Source organism: Mobula birostris, chromosome 3 (genome assembly GCF_030028105.1).
Source record: "Mobula birostris isolate sMobBir1 chromosome 3, sMobBir1.hap1, whole genome shotgun sequence".
Taxonomy (NCBI): domain Eukaryota; kingdom Metazoa; phylum Chordata; class Chondrichthyes; order Myliobatiformes; family Myliobatidae; genus Mobula; species Mobula birostris.
Window position 1 is genome coordinate 49,563,778 of NC_092372.1, and position 18,891 is coordinate 49,582,668.

Below are 18,891 nucleotides of genomic sequence, written 5' to 3' on the forward strand. Positions count from 1 at the left end.
TAGAGGACAGGCTGAAGTCTAAGCTTCTGCTCCACGTACGAAGGCTAGCAGAGAGGATGCAATCGGTTGTCTGATAAGGATGTTCAGGGTCTTGTCATTGGCATGTCCTACGTTTGGGCCCTCACCCAAGGTCCTCACTCACCATTATTTCAGGTCTGGGTCAATACCAAAGATCAATACCCAAAGGTCGATCACAGGTCCAGATTAAAGCCTAAAGGTCAATCTTGGGTCCAGATCGAAGCCCAAAGGTTGACTGGAAGTCCAGAAGTCAAGGCCTGATGGCTGGAGCCTGGATCTGCAAATTTCTGGGAATCCACTGGGCAAGTTGGAGTACACTATCTGTGAATGCGCAAGTTGACTAGAGGCCAAAGAAGACAGCCTGTCGTGGGGTTAGAGGACCATGTATGAGCATTAGGGAGAATGGGGCTTGTTTTGCTTTGTTGCTTGGTATGTTCTATTTTATTGTTTTCTTTGTTGTTCTGCTGAAATTTGTGACATACTAATGACACATTGCACTGTATGTTTCAATGTAGTGTATATGCAATAAATCAATCTAAACCTGAAATCTGAAAAAATCTGATTGAAATCTTGATGAACTTCACCACTGTTGAGTAATATATAAACATGATTTACAGAAAACTGAGGACAAATTAACCCTTTTCATTATAGACCCCAAAAATTAGATTTATTCATGCACTAACCCACAAAATCATTTAGAAATAAATCTCAACATCATGTTGTCATTGGTACAAGTAAAACATATTAACCAGTGTCCATGTACCTTCATCTTCCTTTGCTATACTTATTTGTTTAAGTGATGAACTCAATGGGAAGCAGGCTTACAGGATATTCCTAAGCAATATGCCTAACAGATGTGAACACTGGGTCACATGGTTCAATTTTACTCTTTACGCACTACCTTGAACCTAATTTTTCCTTAAAGTTTTACTTTAATTAGTGTTCCAATTATTCTAACTCATGCAAGTGCTTGATTATGTTAAGCACAGAGAGAAATACTTCTCACTATATATTTTATCACTCTTTTTTATGTGTTCATGATCAAAATACTTTTCTATAATCCTGTTCCCTCAGAGCCATAAATAGGCAAATCAATAGTAGGTGGTTATACACTGCAGTTACATGGATACATCACAAGCACATCCCTCTTCATCATTAGCAGTACCTACAGGAAGTGTTGCCTAGAGAAGGCAACATCTATCATCAAAGATTCTCACCATCTGGGCCATTAAGAAATGGTTGATTTATTTAACTAATGTCCTCTTCTCACAGCTACCATTGGGCAGAAAGTATCAAAGGCTTGGGTCTCACTCGGTTCAAATACAGTGATTTCCCTTCAACTGTCCTGTTCTTGAACCAACCAGCAAATCTCAAATAACTGCAGCATAGCAACAATATGACCACTTCGATCTCTTTGCACTAAGATGAGTTTTTTGTTCTAATTGTGCTTGTTCCTGTAATTACTTTATAATTTGTGTTTAAACTATGTTCTTCTTCTGAATGCTGCTTAAATGATGCAGTGTGCCTGTGATACTACAAGCAAGTTTTTCATTGTACCTGGGCTTTGACAATAAACTGACTAGGACTACATCAATAGCTGTACACGCATTCTCCATTTTAAAGGATGTGACCAAAAGTAAAGGTCAAACTCAGGCAGGACAACTTAAACCACTAAAAGGAAGAATAAGCCAGTAATTGTGCAATTTACTATTGAAAACTAGGTCTGTCAAAGTTAAGAAATTGCTGTATTCGACTTATCTGAAAAGTAGATGACACTTTAAAAGTACTATTCAATCCAATGTATTTACTTGCCTCTTCGAAAAAGCTACAACGTCTTTCTCTGGAGATTGCTACATAAACTTAAAATATTTCCTTCAATTATCAATCCAGTTTCTCTTTCAGAAGTTACTCCTTATTTCTCTTCTCAAAATACATAACAATTTTGAATTTTTCTATTAGATGTGCTCGCTGCTTGCTCTCTTTTAATGAAAACTTTGTAGTTTTCTCTGATAAAATTTCTTATAAGTTAAAGTATGATTTTACTTTTTAACAAAGAGAAATAATTTTAAGTTCATCGTTGGGCATAATATTTTCTCATAGCTTTTCATGAAATACTTAAAAGACATGAGGAATTGGGAACTATTTAGGAGTGGTTTAACTCAGAAATAGTTTCCAGTTTTCATGCCTTTTAGTGTTTAAAAGACATGAGGAACTGGGTGGTTTAATATTAAAGTACAAGGAACCTTGCATTCTCCATTAATACAGATGTCCAGTGAGTCTGCATGACAGCGAGTTCCATCAATGACGGCAGGAGATCGTTCAGTGTAAAAGTTATATCCTTCAGCCAAGCAGTTCAAAGCACATGGCTTAACACCACCTGTTGAATGAACACAAATAGTTAAATGCAAATGAAGAGGTACAGCACTTTAATGTTTCTAAAGGTGAAAATTTGGAAGAGTAACACTTCATAGAATATATTCGCTTTAAGCTTCTGAGTTTATTAATTTTGCTATAATAAGAAAATTAAAACATGGTTACCTATTCTATCTTTAATTTTCTTCCACCTGCCTTGGAATCCATGATTGATGGAAGGATCTAACTACAACAGCAGTGTCATCTTCCTAATCTCCTATCCAAATAACCTTTCATCACTTGCCAACCTACAAAACCACTGAAATATTTAAACTTTTGGCAAGGGGTGGACTATAAGTAGTTGAAGGCAAAACGTATATCAGACAGGATGTACATCAGGCAGCTGGTGTCTAACAATTCACTGACATTAAGTGTTTAAAGGAATTTTATCCTCAGATGGGATGTGCTTCTAAAGAAAGACATTTCCAACATTTCCTGTCAATCATAGACAAGTGACTTAAGTTTTATATCCATAGTTACCCATTGCTTGTTACTAATATTAAATGAAATTAAGAATTAAGGGATGGCTTCTTTGATTTTATCAGCATTTACAGATGCAGATAGAGAGTAGAATGACACAGAACTTCAAAGCTACAGCAACAAAATAAGGAATGTTTATTTCTGTGCTTCTTATCTTTGTTGGTACAGGAAGCAGATGTAAGATCCAGTAACAAGGAAGGGAAATAAACGGTTAATTGCCTTCACATTTCATCCTAGGATCAATTACAGATTAGGGCTGTCGGAGAACTAATACTGATTTATCCCATGGTTACTTCCCATTGGTCAAGGCAGAGTGCTAAGGGAAAAGGAAAAATAGTCAGACAGATGGAAAACAAAAAACCAAAATGGCCACCCATCACACTAACCTCCAGTGTATGGCTTCCAGTTGTAATACTTTCCACGGAAAGGTAAATTATCAAAGTCTGCACACTGCTTTTCACGAAAGTCGCGTGATCCAATTGGACAAGGCTAAACAGAATGTTGGGGGCAGAAAAAAGTCACTTTATTTTGTCCATTTTTTTGTTTCTGACAGAATTTTTCTCACAAGAAAAATACATTTTTGTCATCACCTGCTGCAGGAATTGAATGTCAATTACCACTGAATGGACATCTTATAAATACAAAAATTCTTTTTCTACAAAAATGAAAGTCTCTTGAAACGTAGCCATGCACTGTATTTGAACTTCTTAAGTTTAGCTTTCAATACATGCAACCAAATCACTACAAATATATTAGTATGGTATCTGATTTAAAACTCAAATTGTAGTGGAGTATTTATTATAAAGTATTTATTAATGTTGAAACTAGAAGCAGAATGATGCAAACTTATCTATCCCTAATAAATAGTCCGTCATGATGACTTCATGGCAAAACATATAACGTCTTATTATTATTGCAACAGGTTTACTTTTGAGTTTGTCCACTATTGATAACAGTCAAACAGGAACACTTTAGCAAATCACTATCAACAGTCGTCATTAACAATTGATTCTAAATATTAGAGAATTATTAAGGTACCTGCATAGTATTTGCTATTTATGCAATAAGAATCAACATGAACTGAATTATACAATTTCTATTACTTTTGTTGTTGAATCCAAACCAGTTATTGGTTTGTGTTTTTAGTAGTAGCACTACATACGTCAGATTTGAACACAGAACATACGTCTGTAGAACAATACTGCACAGTACAGGTTCTTTGGCCCACGATGTTGTGCCAACTTTTTAACCTATTCTAAGATCTCTCCTACACAGGCCTCCATTTACCTTTCATCCATGTGCCTATCTTAAATGTCCCTGATGTATCTGTCTCAACAACCATCCCTGGCAGCACTTTGCATGCACCCACCACTCTCTGTATAAAATACCTACCTCTGACATCCCTCCTATACATTCCTCCAACCACCTCCACACCTCATTGTATTAGCCACTTCTGTCCTGAGAAAAAGATGCTAGCTCTCCACTCTTTCAATGCCTCTTACCTTTATTTAAATCTCTTATATGATTTATATCTATTAGTTTCATTTAAAAACTATAAAAAAGATTTAACCTGTCTAGTGAAAGGGCATCAGGACATTCTGGATTAAGAACTCAAGTAAACGATGTACATATCTGGAGTAAGAACTAGAATAAATGATACACAGCCTGATGGTTTGAATTTCATCACAGCCTAACACAATATTTCTGTGAAATGGCATTGCATGGAAACAATATACATCGATTGCCTTTATTGTTCAATGTTACGACTGGATGGCACAATGGTGCAGCTTCCACGGTCCCTGTCTCACAGGTCCAGCAACCTAGGATCAAGCCTAACCTCTGATGCAATCTGTGCAGAGTTTGCACTTTTTCTCTGTTGCTTGTGGGTTTTCTCAGAATCCTCCAATTTCTTCTCAAATCCCAAAAGTATGCTGTTTGGTAGGTTAATAGGCCACTATAGTGTGTAGATGAGTGTTGGAATCCAGAGTAGTGATATGAATACGGGTTAGGGTACAACAGTGTTAAAATGGGTGCTTGCTTCTTGCTTCCTCCACCACCCACCTTCTGGCTTATATCATTTCCCTTCCCTCCAGCTTCTTGTTCTGGCTTCATCCCTCTTCCTTTCTGTTCTGGTGGGGGAAGGGGAGGTCTTGGCTTCAGATCTTGACTGTGTATTCATTTCCATGGATGCTGCCCGACCTGCTGAGTTTCTCCAATTTTTTTTGTGTTGCTCTGGATTTCCAGCTTCTGCAGAATCTTGCATCTATATTTATTGTATTTTTAGTATTGTTTTCTTTATGTTATTGTGATTTTTTTTGTGCTGCATCAGATCTGGAACAATAATTATTTCGTTCTACTATACACCGTGTACTGGAAACAACATGAAGCAATCTTGAATCGTGATGGCTAGCACGGACTTGGTGAGCTGAAGAGCGTGTTTCTGTGCTGTATTCTGATCTATAAATATATTGATGTTGACAATCCCAGTAGTTAACATCCGGGTGTAAGTGACAGGATACATCTGCTCAGAACTATTGATGCTGACCTGCAAAAGTTCATGGCTACGTAACGATCTCAACTGGACATGGTGATGATTCCAGTTGCAGCAAAACTCAGGTTTAACCCCAGGAGATTCTGCAGATGCTAGAAATATAGAGCAACAGTCACAAAATACTGGAGCAACTCAGTAAGTTCGGCAGCAGCTATGCAGGGGAATAAAATGTCAATATTTCAGGCTGAGACTCTTTATGAACACTGGAAAGATTTCGGCCAGAAACATCAACAGTTTCATAGATGCCACAGATGCAGATTTCCTCCAGCATTTTGTGAGAATAAAACTCTCAGGAGCTAGCCAGATGAAGGGACCACACAGAATCAGTCAAGTCTGGTGCCACAACCATCCAAATATTCTTTTTGCACACTATAAATGCAAGAATAAGGTTAAGATGGCTTCATGAGTTGGAGGATTGGGTTCAAGAGCCACGAGGTAATGTTACAGTTTTATAAAACCCTGCTTTTACACTGATGGAATATTGTCTCCAGTTCTTGTTGTCTCATTATAGGAAGGATGTAAAAGCTTTAGATATATTTGCTAGAATACTGCATGGATTAGAGAACATGTCTTATGAAGATAGATTACGTGAGCTTGGGCTTTTCTCTTTGGAGAAAAGGAAGATGAGGGGCAACTTGATAAAAGAGTACAAGATGATAAGAAACATAGATTGAGTGGAAGGTCACAGGCTTTTTTCCAGGGCAGAAATGGTTAATACCAGGAAGCATAATTTTAAGGTGATTGCAGAAAAGTATAGGAGGGATATCAGAAGTGTTTTTTTTTTTACACAGAGACTGGTAGGTACGTGGAAGACCCTAGCAGGGGTGGTGGTTGAGGCAAATATATTTGGGTTACTTAAGAAAGGCTATCTTAGATAGGCACGTGGATGATAGAAAAACAGAAAGGTACATAGGAGAGAAGGTTAGATTGATCTTCAAGTAGTTTAAACGTAATTTAAGTATCTGGGACCAAAGGGGAGTGTTCTATGTTCTAACTTCCTAGATTGCTCCCTTTTCTACTATTGGCTTTTCTCATGGGTGGATAGAGGATACTTCAAAAAAAGCCTTAGATACTTTGGAATAAGGCAGGAACCTTAATTGCAACTGTGCCCAGTTAATTTGCAGCAATCATTATCTCCTCCCCCCCTTAATTCTACCTCACCCCTCCAAGAGGCATTTGATGGCGCTATGGTGGGACGGCACTGGAGACCTTCTGTTTTTTTAGGTTTATTAATTATTTGTAGACAATTATGTATATCAATTTAGGTTTACTTGACTTGGGCCACAAGATGAGCACTGGAAATGCAGATAGACCAGGTACAGTATGTTTGTACAGATGAGTGATCTGCCACATAGAGAAACAGAAATGTCTGTGTTGTAGGGAGTCCTTGGCTCCACCTTTTCACAGATGCTGGTTCAAGACATTGGAATTGTCGTCGACAGATACCCAGAGAGTGTTTGCGTCCAAAGTAAAACTTTTTCTGGAGACTCCCTTCCCCACATGCTGATTTTAATATACATTTTCAAACATTACAGTGCTGCTTTACAGGATGTTGGTAATAAATCTACAAAAAGACATGTTCTCCAAACTGCTGTCTGAGATGAATGCTTCCACCACACTAGCCAAATCTACATATCAAATTAAGTTTCTAAATTATTCACAATTTTGGAAAAAAACTGGAAAAAACATTTCATTCCAATGAGTCACTTTCACTGTTTATAAGCAGCAGATAATGCAGAAATACTGTATATTGGCAGAAATATGAAGGCTTTGTGGTCAAGTTTGCAGACCATCAAAAATAAATGGAGGGGCAGGCAGTGCTGAGGAAGCAGGGTATCTGCAGAAGGACTTAGACAGTTTAGGAGAATGGGCAAAGAAGTGGCAGATGGAATATAGTGTAAGGATGTGGATGTGTACGGTCATGCAGTTTGGTAGGAATAAAGGAGTAGACTATTTTCTAAACGGAGAAAATTCAAAAATCAGAGGTGAAAAGGGACAGGAGTCCTTGTGCAGGATTGAGTCTGTGATAAAGAAAGCAAATGCAATGCTGGCACTCATATGGCTAACACGAGGGGGCATAGTTTTAAGGTACCGAGGGGATGTCGGGGTAAGTTTTTCACACAGAGAGTGGCGGGTGCGTGGAATACACTTCCGGCGGCGGTGGTGGAAGCGGATACAATAGGGTCTTTTAAGAACCTCTTAAATAGGTACATGGAGCTTAGAAAAAAAGAGGGCAATGCGCTAGGGAAATTCGAGGCAGTTTCTAGAATAGGTTACATGGTCGCCACAACATTGTTGTCCGAAGAGCCTGTAAATGTGCTGTAAATTTCTATGTTTCATTTCAAGAGGACTAGAATATAAAAGCAAATATGTAACAATGAGGCTTTAGAAGACGTTGGTCAGACAAAATTTGGAGTATTGTAAGATGTGCTGGCATTGGAGAGTGTGCAGAGGAGGTTCACAAGAATGATTCCAGGAAATTAAAGTGTTAACATATAAGGAATATTTGATGCCTCTGGGCCTGTAATCACTGGAGCTTAGAAGAATAAGGGGGGAATCTCATTGAAACCTTTTAAATATTGAAAAGCCCAGATACAGTGGATGTGGAGAGTAAGTTTTCTATAGTGTGGGAGCCTAGGAGTAGAGGGCACAGCCTCAAAATAGAGGAACATCCATTTTGAACAGAGATGAGGAGGAATTTATTCAGCCAGAGGGTAGGAAATCTGTGGAATTCATTGCCACAGATGACAGTGGAGCCCAAGCCATTGGGTATTTTTAAAGTGGAGGTTGATAGGTTCTTGATTAGTCAGGATGTCAAAGGTTACAGGGAGAAGGCAGGAGGATGGATTTGAGAGGATAAAGAATCAGCCATGATGGAATGGTGGAGCAGTCTCGACGGGTCGAAATGCCTAATTCTGCTCCTATGTCTTATGATCTTATACAGCTTTCTCTATGTTGTGCTTGCAATTACTCAGCAAGAAAATATATATTACCAAGTTCAATTATGTTTCTACCTCTAAAGAATTTTATTTGTTTAAATTTTGCATAATTTAACTGTAGTCAAGAAGTGATAACTTTTTAAATATTGCACAAAGGAATCATTTTACCTTGAAATCTTATTCTTTGAAAGGGGATATTTTGCTCAATTGTTGGCTGCTACTTGCCTGTCTTCTTTTAACATTGTCAGTAAAATGAAATTAAACATTGAACAACAAAATGTTCTCTAACATTGTTCAAGTTCCGGACTCAAATTATCTGAGGCATTTCAATTCCTTTTTGAACTAGCCTTAAGCATTTTCAGGGAAGCTCAAAATTGTTTTACTCTCCTTAAATTACATATCTGCGGCTAAGCTACGGATGTATTATGGATTAACAATAGAGTGACAATTTAAATGTTTGAAAGGGTTTAGAGAACATTAAAAACAAGATTGTAGGGGAGAAAAGAGAAATGAAGAAAGCTGTGTTGTTTTATGGTAGAATCTTACAGTCCAGTAAATATTGTTGCCTGCATTATTACCTTGCCCCAAATCACAAAGCACAAATAACAAATTTCAAATTGACTCTCCAAAAACCTTTCAAGTATTCTCAATATTTCAACCATATTTTGAATTTTTACAGTCTAGTTAGCAATTCTCATTGGAATAAAGTTATAAAAGTTTCTGGTTGTATTATTATTTTTCAGTGAAGGAATCCACAACAGACTGGTTATCATGAAGTGCAGGAACAGGCTGTCTCATGTAAGGTCGCAGCTGGCTGGCTTTTAGGGCTGGGTCTTTGGTGAACAATTTAAATAACCAAAATATAAAAACATTGGCCTATAAGTTAATAAATCTTTCAGGTGTAAGTTATGACTAGATGGATACACTGTATACCTCCACAGAATTCTGTATTTAACCTAGATCAACAGTTACTTACTGGGGGGGGGGTCATTGGTTCAATAATTGCACAAATAAAAGTTTACATTTCTATCCATTATAATTGCAAGCAAATGATAAAGGCTCTACTTACATCAGTGTTACAAGAGCGATATCGCTTTCTTTCTCCAAGGCAGTACTTTCCTCCACCAGAAGGCCTATTTTACAATTTTAAAAGAAACTATTAGTGAAATGGTACTCTATTTTCCTACACAGCATTGAAAGGCCAACAAAATAGAAACTTAAGATGACCTTAGAATAAAATTAGCAAAGCAATCAATTTAATGAAATACTGAAAATGAAAGGATGTTTTTTCACCTTTGTGACAGAAGCAAAATGATCATTGTGGGAACAGAATTTAAAATATCAACTGAATACTGCTAAGTAGAAATTACTTTTGCAAAATAGCCATTGGAAATGTTTCATTAAGATCTCTTGGAATGTTCTACATACACCTGTCTGTCTGTCTAGGTACCATATCCGATGCGGACTTTGGTGACCATGGTTTTCCATATAGATCAAAACTACATACACCATCTATATAATTATGCCTAAAAATTCTTCTGCTATGACAAGAGCACTAATAAACCATTGTACAGTTCTCCCAAACCTATTTGTGGCAGTGCAATGGGACTGAAGTTCAGCTCACAATCCTAGTGTTTTTACTAGGTTATGCTAGTAAAAGGGAGACAGTATGGATCCTGATACTTTGCTACAATGTTAATGCAACTACTGGTATTTAGTTGTGCAGGAAATACATCAGGACTCAAGTCCCTCTTCACAAAGCCACATCACTGCTGCTGGGAGTGAGACTTGAGAAAGTGAGGGAGAGAGGGAGAGATAGATAGATAGAGATAGAGATAAAAAGGGGAGGAAGCATAACTGTTGTCGATGGATGTACTTCGTGCCAGGAAACTAAATGAAACAGGCACAGGTATGGTACAAAGTGGATACACTGAACTATAGAGAGACGTTTAAAGGTATATCAAGGTGACCACTTTCATTTCAAATCACATCTCAAATAAGCTGACTTCAGCTTCAGCTCACATTCACCTAGCATCCACTCTATAAAGACAAAGGCAGGCACATGCACATCCCTCCAGCTTGCATTCAGGGATCAGGAGGTATCTCACGATCCACACATACACACTGAAGCAGACATACCCCCAGTTATTATCACCACATACTCAGACACAGGTAGGCACAATCCCCACGCACCTTCCAATACTCATAAGAAGGCTGGGCACAAAGGCCCCAAATTCAGAGACGGGGTGGGGGGGGCATATTCCCTTACACACCTCCCCACTTGGATAGAGGCAGGCACATCGTCACACACTCCCTTCACACAGAGAGATGGATGTACACTCAGACACAAACAGGCACACAGCTACACACATCCCCTTAAGCTCACACCAAGATAAAAGTGGGGACACAATTACACAAGTCACATGCACACACACATGTGCAGTTACACAAAGACCTGCATTCAGCAACAGCAAGGAACTGCTTGTTGTGAACTTTTGGGAGCACTTCTCTGCAGAAAAGAATGCCACCTTCTGATAGCTTCAGCATGTGAAGTCTCATGGAGTTAAGGGGAGAGTCACCATTGTGCTCAGCAAGAGCCCTTGCCAATGATAACTAAAGACTGTGACTGCATAATTAAACCTTCACAAGTTGTACACTAGTAAACTTGCAGTGGCTTCTCAGTGACAGTGACTGAAGAAGAACTACTGTCACACATCAAGAAAGGAAGGGAGAACCCAACTCTCCCAAGTGACAGCCCTGGGGGCTGTGCTGCCCATGAAATGAGGCAGGCAAGAAAGACAATGAGGAGTTATGTAAGCTCCTTTGATATCTGAAACTGACTATGAATGTAATCCTGGCAAAACCATGTGTGCTCTAAGTCTCACATTCTCTGGAGGAGGAAAAATAGAGAAAGATTCTTTTCACTGGATACAGGGTATCAGCGACCTTTGCCACATTGCACGGTACGATAGTGGCATGCTCGGCTGCAGCAGCCTCTCTAAAGAAAATTGCAATGGTTTGCCCTTTATGTCAATTTTTTACAATCACAAGGCACTGCTGGATATTAAGAATATCAAGTATGGCAGGTCTACCCCACCAGCGATATGTTGGATAGCTATGGAGCTAGATTTTTTGTGCACCATATTGCAGTCTGCTTCAGCCACCCAGGCAGTGTGCGATCCAACAAACAATGGAAATGACTGTTCTGAATGTTTTTCTTGTGATCACAAGAACCTGTTGGACATTGGTAATGTAGTATACTATGAGTCCGAGTCACTGGCTTATTGCCAGACTGGTTGTAGGGGAGCTGCATTGCCTAGGTTGTTGTGCGAGCAAGGTCTTCTTGCCTTGGAATTACTTGTTACAGTGGCAGGCAAAAGAGACACTAGATCTAGCTGTTTGCTACTGGATTCCATGTACGGTTAGGGGCTGGTCCCTCCCATCTGTGCTGGTCTCCAGTGTTTGCTCCCAGGAAAACAAGCCAGAATGCCTTTATTTGTGGCTGCACTTGCATGAAATGAGAAACCGTTGCGGCTTGTTCCTGCAGAAACATGGTTCCAGGACAACACTTATGCACCAACAATCTACAGGCCATGACACTCATGGACTTGGGCTACATTATTATTCTACAAACGTATTTAGTAACTGTTTTTTGAAACTGTATGTTTTTGCTCTCATAATTATATATGCTGTGTGCGACTGTTGGCACTGTGTACTGTTAAAAGTTCAAAGTACATTTATTATCAAAGCACATACTGTATATGTCACATATACAATCCTGAGATTTATTTCCTTGTGGGTATACTGAATACATCCATGACTATAATAGGATCAATTCAAGACCGCACCAACAAGGCATACAACCGGTGTGCAAAAAAAACTGCAAATACAAAAGGAAAGGGAAAAAAAGAAATAATAATAATAGTAATGTCTGGCTCAGAGTTGGAGATCTCCTCCCAAAAACAGAGGGGTTCCTTGTGGCAATAGAGGACCAAGTGGTGAAAATAATCAAAATATATAATAAAAGACCAACAAATTCAAGACGATAAATGCAGAAAATGACAAGAGAAACCAGAAACAATCCAATATATTACATGATTTTGCAGCAGTTTAATTAAATATAATTACTTACACAGACACAATCAAGTGGCAAACATCATTCACCAAAATCTTGCTTTAAAATACAGACTCATAAAAGAAACTGTACCTTACTATAAATGCAAGCCTGATCTAGTTTTAGAGCCAAGAGTCCTACAAATTACATTACGACTGATCTATTATTACAGATAGGACAGTCTGTAATAACCATCTAGATATAATATTACAAGATAAACAAGCAAGAACAATGTACTTGATAGATATAGCCATTCCATACACACATAACATACAGAAATCAATAAGGGAAAAAACATCAGAATATGCTGAATTCAAAGAGGAAATTGAAAGACTATGGAACATGAACAAGATACACATTGTCCCCATAGTAATATCCACAACTGGCATCATCCCAAGATCACTACACAAAAGCATTAAACAATTAGGGCTACACAGCAATATTTAGGTAAATGTCCATAAAGTCACAATACTAAACACCATTAGAATAGCCCAAAAGTTCATAGCAATTGAGAAATGAGTGTGCTACGCTATGCCTGTACCTCAGGTTTTACCAGCTTGAGTTGAGAAAAAAAATAAAAACATAATAATAATAAATAAATAAGAAATAAATATCAAGAACGTGAGATGGAGAGTCCTTGAAAGTGGGTCCATAGGATGTGGAAACTGTTCAGTGATAGGGCAAATGATGTTCAGTGGAGCTATCCCCTCTCGTTCAAGAGCCAGATGGTTAAGGGTAATAACTGTTCCTGAACCTGGGGGTGTTAGTTCTGAGATTCCTTTAAATTCTACTTGATGGCAGCAGTGAGAAGAGGGCATGACCTAGGTAGTAGGGGTGCCTGAAAATGCTGCTTTCCTGCAACAATGCTCCGTGCAGATATGCTCAATGGTGGGGAGGGATTTACTTGTGATGCACTGGGCCCTATTCACTACTTTTAATAGGTTTAATAGGTTCCAGGGCATTGGTGCTTTCATTCCAGGCAGTGCTGCAGCCAGTCAATATACTCTCCACCACACATCTATATAAGTTTGTCAAAGTTTTAGATGTTATGCCAAATCTTCGCAAAGTTCTAAGGAAGTAGAGGCGCTGCCACACTTTCTTCAGAATTGCACTTACACGCTGGGCCTAGGACAGGTCCACTGAAATGATAACACCGAGGAATTTAAAGTTGCTGCTCTCTCCGCTACTGATCTCCAAATGAAGACTGACTCATGGACTTCTGGTTTCCTCCTCCTGAAGTCAATAACCAACTCCTTGGCCTCGCTGACATTGAGTAAGAGGTTGTTGTCATGGGACCACTGAGCCAGATTTTCAATCTCCCTCCTATGTGCTGATTCATCAGCACCTATGACAGTGCTGTCATCAACAAACTTAAATATGGCATTGGAGGGGGCTAACTTGTGGTGCACCTGTGTCGATGGAGATTGTGGCGATGTTCTGCTAATCTGAACTGACTGGGGTCTACAAGTGAGGAAATCAATGATTCAATTGCACAAGGAGGAACTGAGGCCAAGGTTTTGAAGCTCATTGATTAATATTGAGGTAATGATAGTATTGAGTGCTGAGCTGTAGTCAATAAATGGCGTCCTGATGCATGCATATTTGTTGTCCAAATGCTCCAGGGTTGAGTGAAGAGCGAATAAAATGGCTTCTACTGTGGACTTATTGTGCTATTAGGCAAATTGGAGTGGATCCAAGTTACTTCTCAGGCATGAATTCATGTGTTTCATCATCAACCTCTCGAAACACTTCATCACTGTGCTACTGGGCAATAGCCATTGAGACAAATTAGCAAGTTCTTCTTCGGCATCGGTATTACACCTTGGCCTCAGAGGATTGCTGCTTTGTTTGGCTTTATTCCTAAGTGTGGTTGAATGACAATTAAACTTGAACTTGGACTTGAACTATAGAGAGCAAGATGTGCAATAGGTCAACCGGTGTGGCCTGCCTGGAATAAATTAAAGGCTAGGATGTTAAAGTGACAGTGACTTTTGACTTCAGTGAGCAGGGGAAAGATACACAGTTGAAATTGTTGCTGCAGAGGTTACAGATCTCTGTCACAAATAACTGGGAAAATCTGAGCCTCCAGCAACTTTGCTCCTTGATAAATGGCCAAGGAAGACATATAACAATATAGCACAATGTGGGCCCTTCAGCCTATGACATTGTGACCTGTTAATCAATCTAACCATTTCCTCCTAAGCAGCCCATAACCCCCCACTTTTCTTTCAGCCATATGCCTGTCCAAGATTATCTTAAATATCCTCAATGTATCAGCCTCAACCACTAACCCTGGCTGTGAATTCCAGGCACATACCACTTTCTGTATAAACAACCTACCTCATACAGAGTCATAGAACACTACCACACAGGAAGAGGCTCTTTGGTCCCATTTAGTCTGTGGCAAACCATTAATCTGTCTACTCCCATTGACCAGCACCCAGACCATAGCCCTCCATACCCCTGCCATCCATGTACATATCCAAGTTTCTCTTAAATGCTGAAATCAAACCACATCCACCATTTGCACTGGCAGCTCGTTCCACATTCTCACCATGTTCTGAGTGAAGTAGTTCCCCCTCACGTTCCACTTAAACATTTCATCTTTCACCCTTAACCCATGACCTCTAGTTCCAGTCTCAGCTGACCTCACTGGAAAGAGCCTGCTTGCATTTACCCTATCTATACCCCTCATATTTGTGTATAAGTCTATCACATCTCCCCTCCATCTTCTATGTTCCATGGAATAAAATCCTAACCTATTCAGCCTTTCTCTATAACTCAAGTCTTCAATTCCTGGCAACATGCTTGTAAATTTTCTCTACACTCCTTCAATCTTATTTACATCTTTCATGTAGTTAGGTGACGAAAACTGGACACAACACTCCAAATAAAGCCTTACCAATGTTTTATACAATTTGAACATGATATTCCAACTTCTGTACTCAGTACTTTGATTTATGAAGGCCAATGTGCCAGAAGTTTTCTTTATGACCCTAACTGCCTGTGTCGCCACATTAAAGGAATTATGGATATGTATTCCCATGTCACTCTGTTCCTCCGCACACCTCAGTACCCTACCACCTACTCTGGTTAGTCCTCCAAAAATGCATTAAATTCGATCTGCCATTTTAAGCCCATTTCACCAGCTGGTCCAGATTCCGCTGTAAAACTTGATAGTCTTCCTCGCTCTTCACTACACCCCCAACCTTGGTGTCACCCATGAATTTGCTGATACAGTTTACCACATTATCATCCACATCATTGATATACTGTAATGACAAACAACAATGGACCCAACACCGATCCCTGTGGCACACCACTAGTCACAAGCCTCACAAGTCACATGTCTCTGGCTTCTTCTGCAAGGCCAATACCTAATCCCATTTGCTATCTCATCTTGAAAACCAAGCGACTGAACCTTCTTGACCAAACTCCCACGCGGGACCTTGTCAAAGGCTAAAGTCAATGTAAACAACATCCACTGCTTTGCTTTCGTCAACTTTTCTGGTAACTTCCTTAAGAAACTCTATAATATTGGTTAGATAAGATTTACCATGCACAAAGTCACGTTGACCATCTCTAATCGTCCCTGTATATTCAAATACTTCTATATCTGGTACCTTCCCAAACCTTCCAATAACTTACCCACTGCTGATGTCAGGCTCACCAGCCTATAATTTCCTGGCTTATTCATGGCTAATTTAAGACCTTCCCCATCTGTTTTGCTCCACACATAGATGACTACTCTGATCTTCCAGGCGACCACTTTTGTCCCTTTGTATCCTATTGTTCTTAATATATCTGTAGAAGCCTTTAGGTTTCTCCTTCACCCTGTCTGCTAGAGAAACCTCCTGCCTTCTTTTAACTCTTCTGATATCCTTCTTAATATTCTCTTGCAGATCCTTTAATGCCCTAAGTACCTCATTTATTCCTGCCTACCTGTACCTGCTATGCATCTCCTTCTTTTTCTTACCCAGGTCCTCAATATCTCTTGAAAACCAAGGTTCCTTCCCTATACATTATCCTTGTCTTCTATCCTGACAGGAACATACATATTCTCTACTTTCAAAATTTCACTTTTGAAGGTCTCCCACTTACCAAGTACACCTTTGCCAGAATAGCACCTCTCCCAATTCACACTTGCCAGATCCTTTCTGATACCATAAAAATTGGCCTTTTCTCCAATTTAGAATCTCGACCCGAAGACCAGGCCTATCCTTTTCCATAATTACCTTGAAACTAATGGCATTATGATCACGAGATGCGAACTGTTCCCCTACACAAACTTCTGTCACCAGCCCTGTCACATTCCCTAATAGGAGTTCTAGACCACACTCTCTCTAGTTGGGACTTCTATGTACTGATTAAGGAAAGTTACCTAAACACATTTCACAAACTCTATCCTATCTGGTCCTTTCACAGTATGGAACTCCCAGTCAATATGTGGAAAGTTAAAATCACCTGTCACAACCTTGTGTTTCTTGCAACAGTCTGTGATCTTTCTACAAATGTGCTCCTCTAAATTCTGTGGACTGTTGGGTAGTCTGTAGCATAGCTTCTTTAATGCAGTTATAGCATTCTTATTCCTCAGTTCTACCCATAAAACCTCTCTAGAGTTCTCCAGTCTGCCCTGAATGAACACTGCCATTTTATTTTCCTCGACTGGTAACATCATCCCCTCCCCTTTAATCCCTCCTGCTCTATCACATCTAAAACAGTGGAACCCCAGAACACTGAGCTGCCAGTCCTGCCCCTCCTCATCCAAATCTCACTAATGGCTACAATGTTTTAAATTGCATATGCTGATCTATGCCCTAACCTCATCTGCTTTTCCTACAGACTTGCTTGCATTGAAATATATACAGCTCAGAACATTAGTCCCACAATGCTTGACCTATTGATTCCTGACTTTGTATGTAGGCTTAACGCCATCTTTCTCCAGAACCTCTCCACTATCTGTTCTGAAGCTCTATTTCCCATCCACTGCAACTCTAATTTAACCCCCCTTCCTCTGTGCAGTACCAGCAAACCTTCCTGCCAGAATATTACTCCCCCTCCAGTTCAGATACATACCATCCTTTCTGTACAGGTCCCAACTTCACTGAAAGAGAGCTCAATGATCCAAAAATCTCTCCTACACCATCTCCTTAGCCCTGTGTCAAACTGTATGATCTTCCTATTTCTGTTCTCACTAGCACATGGCACATGTAAAAATCCTGAGATCACAACCCTGGACCACGACCTCTCACTGCTTGCTCTCCCTCTTAAGAATGCTGTGGACTCTGAGATGTCCCTGACCCTGGCAAAAAAAAAAACATCCTGGAATCTCATTCTTGCCCATAGAACCTCTATTCAGTTCCGCACACCACTGGATCCCTTATCATTTCAGCTCGCATTTCTCCCCACTTTCCTTCTGAGCCATAGAACCAAACTCAGTGCCAGAGACCCAATCGCTATGGCTTTCCTCTGCTATTTCCCCAACAGTATCCAAAACTGTTGCTGAGTGGAACAGTCACAAGGGTATTCTGCACTAGCTGCCTGTCTTCTTTCCCCCTCCTGTCACCCAGTCACACGTGTCCTGCACCTTGGGTTTAACTATCTCCCTGTATGTCCTGTCTATCAAACCCTTAGCCTCCTGAATAATCCAGTTCCAGCTCCAAGTCCTTAACACAGTCTATTAGAAGCTGTAGCTGGATGCACTTCTTGCAGGTGTAGTCATCAAGGAAATTGGAGGTCTTCATTCTTTCCCACATTCCGTAAGAGAAACATTCCAGTATCCTGTCTGGAATCTTCACTGCTTTAAATGTGCAATAAGAAATAAAGAAAGAATAAATAATAAGCAAAAATCTACCTACCTCTAGATTCTCCTCGCCAAAGCCTCCAATCCCCCACCCCAACACTGCCCACTCACACAATAGCCACTCCAATTAAATTTAACTTTTCTTTTATTGGTCCTTGCCAAGTGCCTAATTATGCACAATCCAATGTCTCCTCGGGACTGTGGCACAGAAAATGTGCTGGCTAACCCCACTTGCTCCTTGTAACCTCTCTCTCCCTCCAAGCAATCTGGTGTCTTCTCAGGAATGCGGTGCACAAAAATGGTGCCAACTGCCCCACCTCACCTCTTTTACTTTCTCTCCCACCAAGCCATTCAGTGTCTCCTCAGGACTGTGCCATGCAAAATATCTCCCCTAAACTTTCCTCCACTCACCTTAAAAAGTTATCTTCTTCTATTAGGCATTGCCACCTGAGGAAAAGGCACTAGCTGTCCACTCTACGCCTCTTATCATCTTATACACCTCTATAGGGTATGTGGGTACTTGCTTATGCAATAGAGCATCATATTAGTGCCTGCACTAAAAAGCCATCCTGTG

General features: G+C 39.8%; 1 protein-coding gene across 2 annotated transcripts in view; it reads right to left on the reverse strand.

The window, feature by feature from the left end:
* The window catches only part of adamts6 (ADAM metallopeptidase with thrombospondin type 1 motif, 6), a 291,316-nt gene that overhangs the window by 55,420 nt on the left and 217,005 nt on the right, over positions 1–18,891 (reverse strand). For both annotated transcript variants that reach the window (XM_072252609.1, XM_072252608.1), the window contains exons 13-15: positions 9,470–9,533; positions 3,297–3,399; positions 2,262–2,395 (exon numbers count right to left, since the gene is read on the reverse strand). In XM_072252609.1, coding sequence (XP_072108710.1) covers positions 2,262–2,395; positions 3,297–3,399; positions 9,470–9,533 — 301 coding nt within the window. The remainder of the gene's footprint in view (positions 1–2,261; positions 2,396–3,296; positions 3,400–9,469; positions 9,534–18,891) is intronic.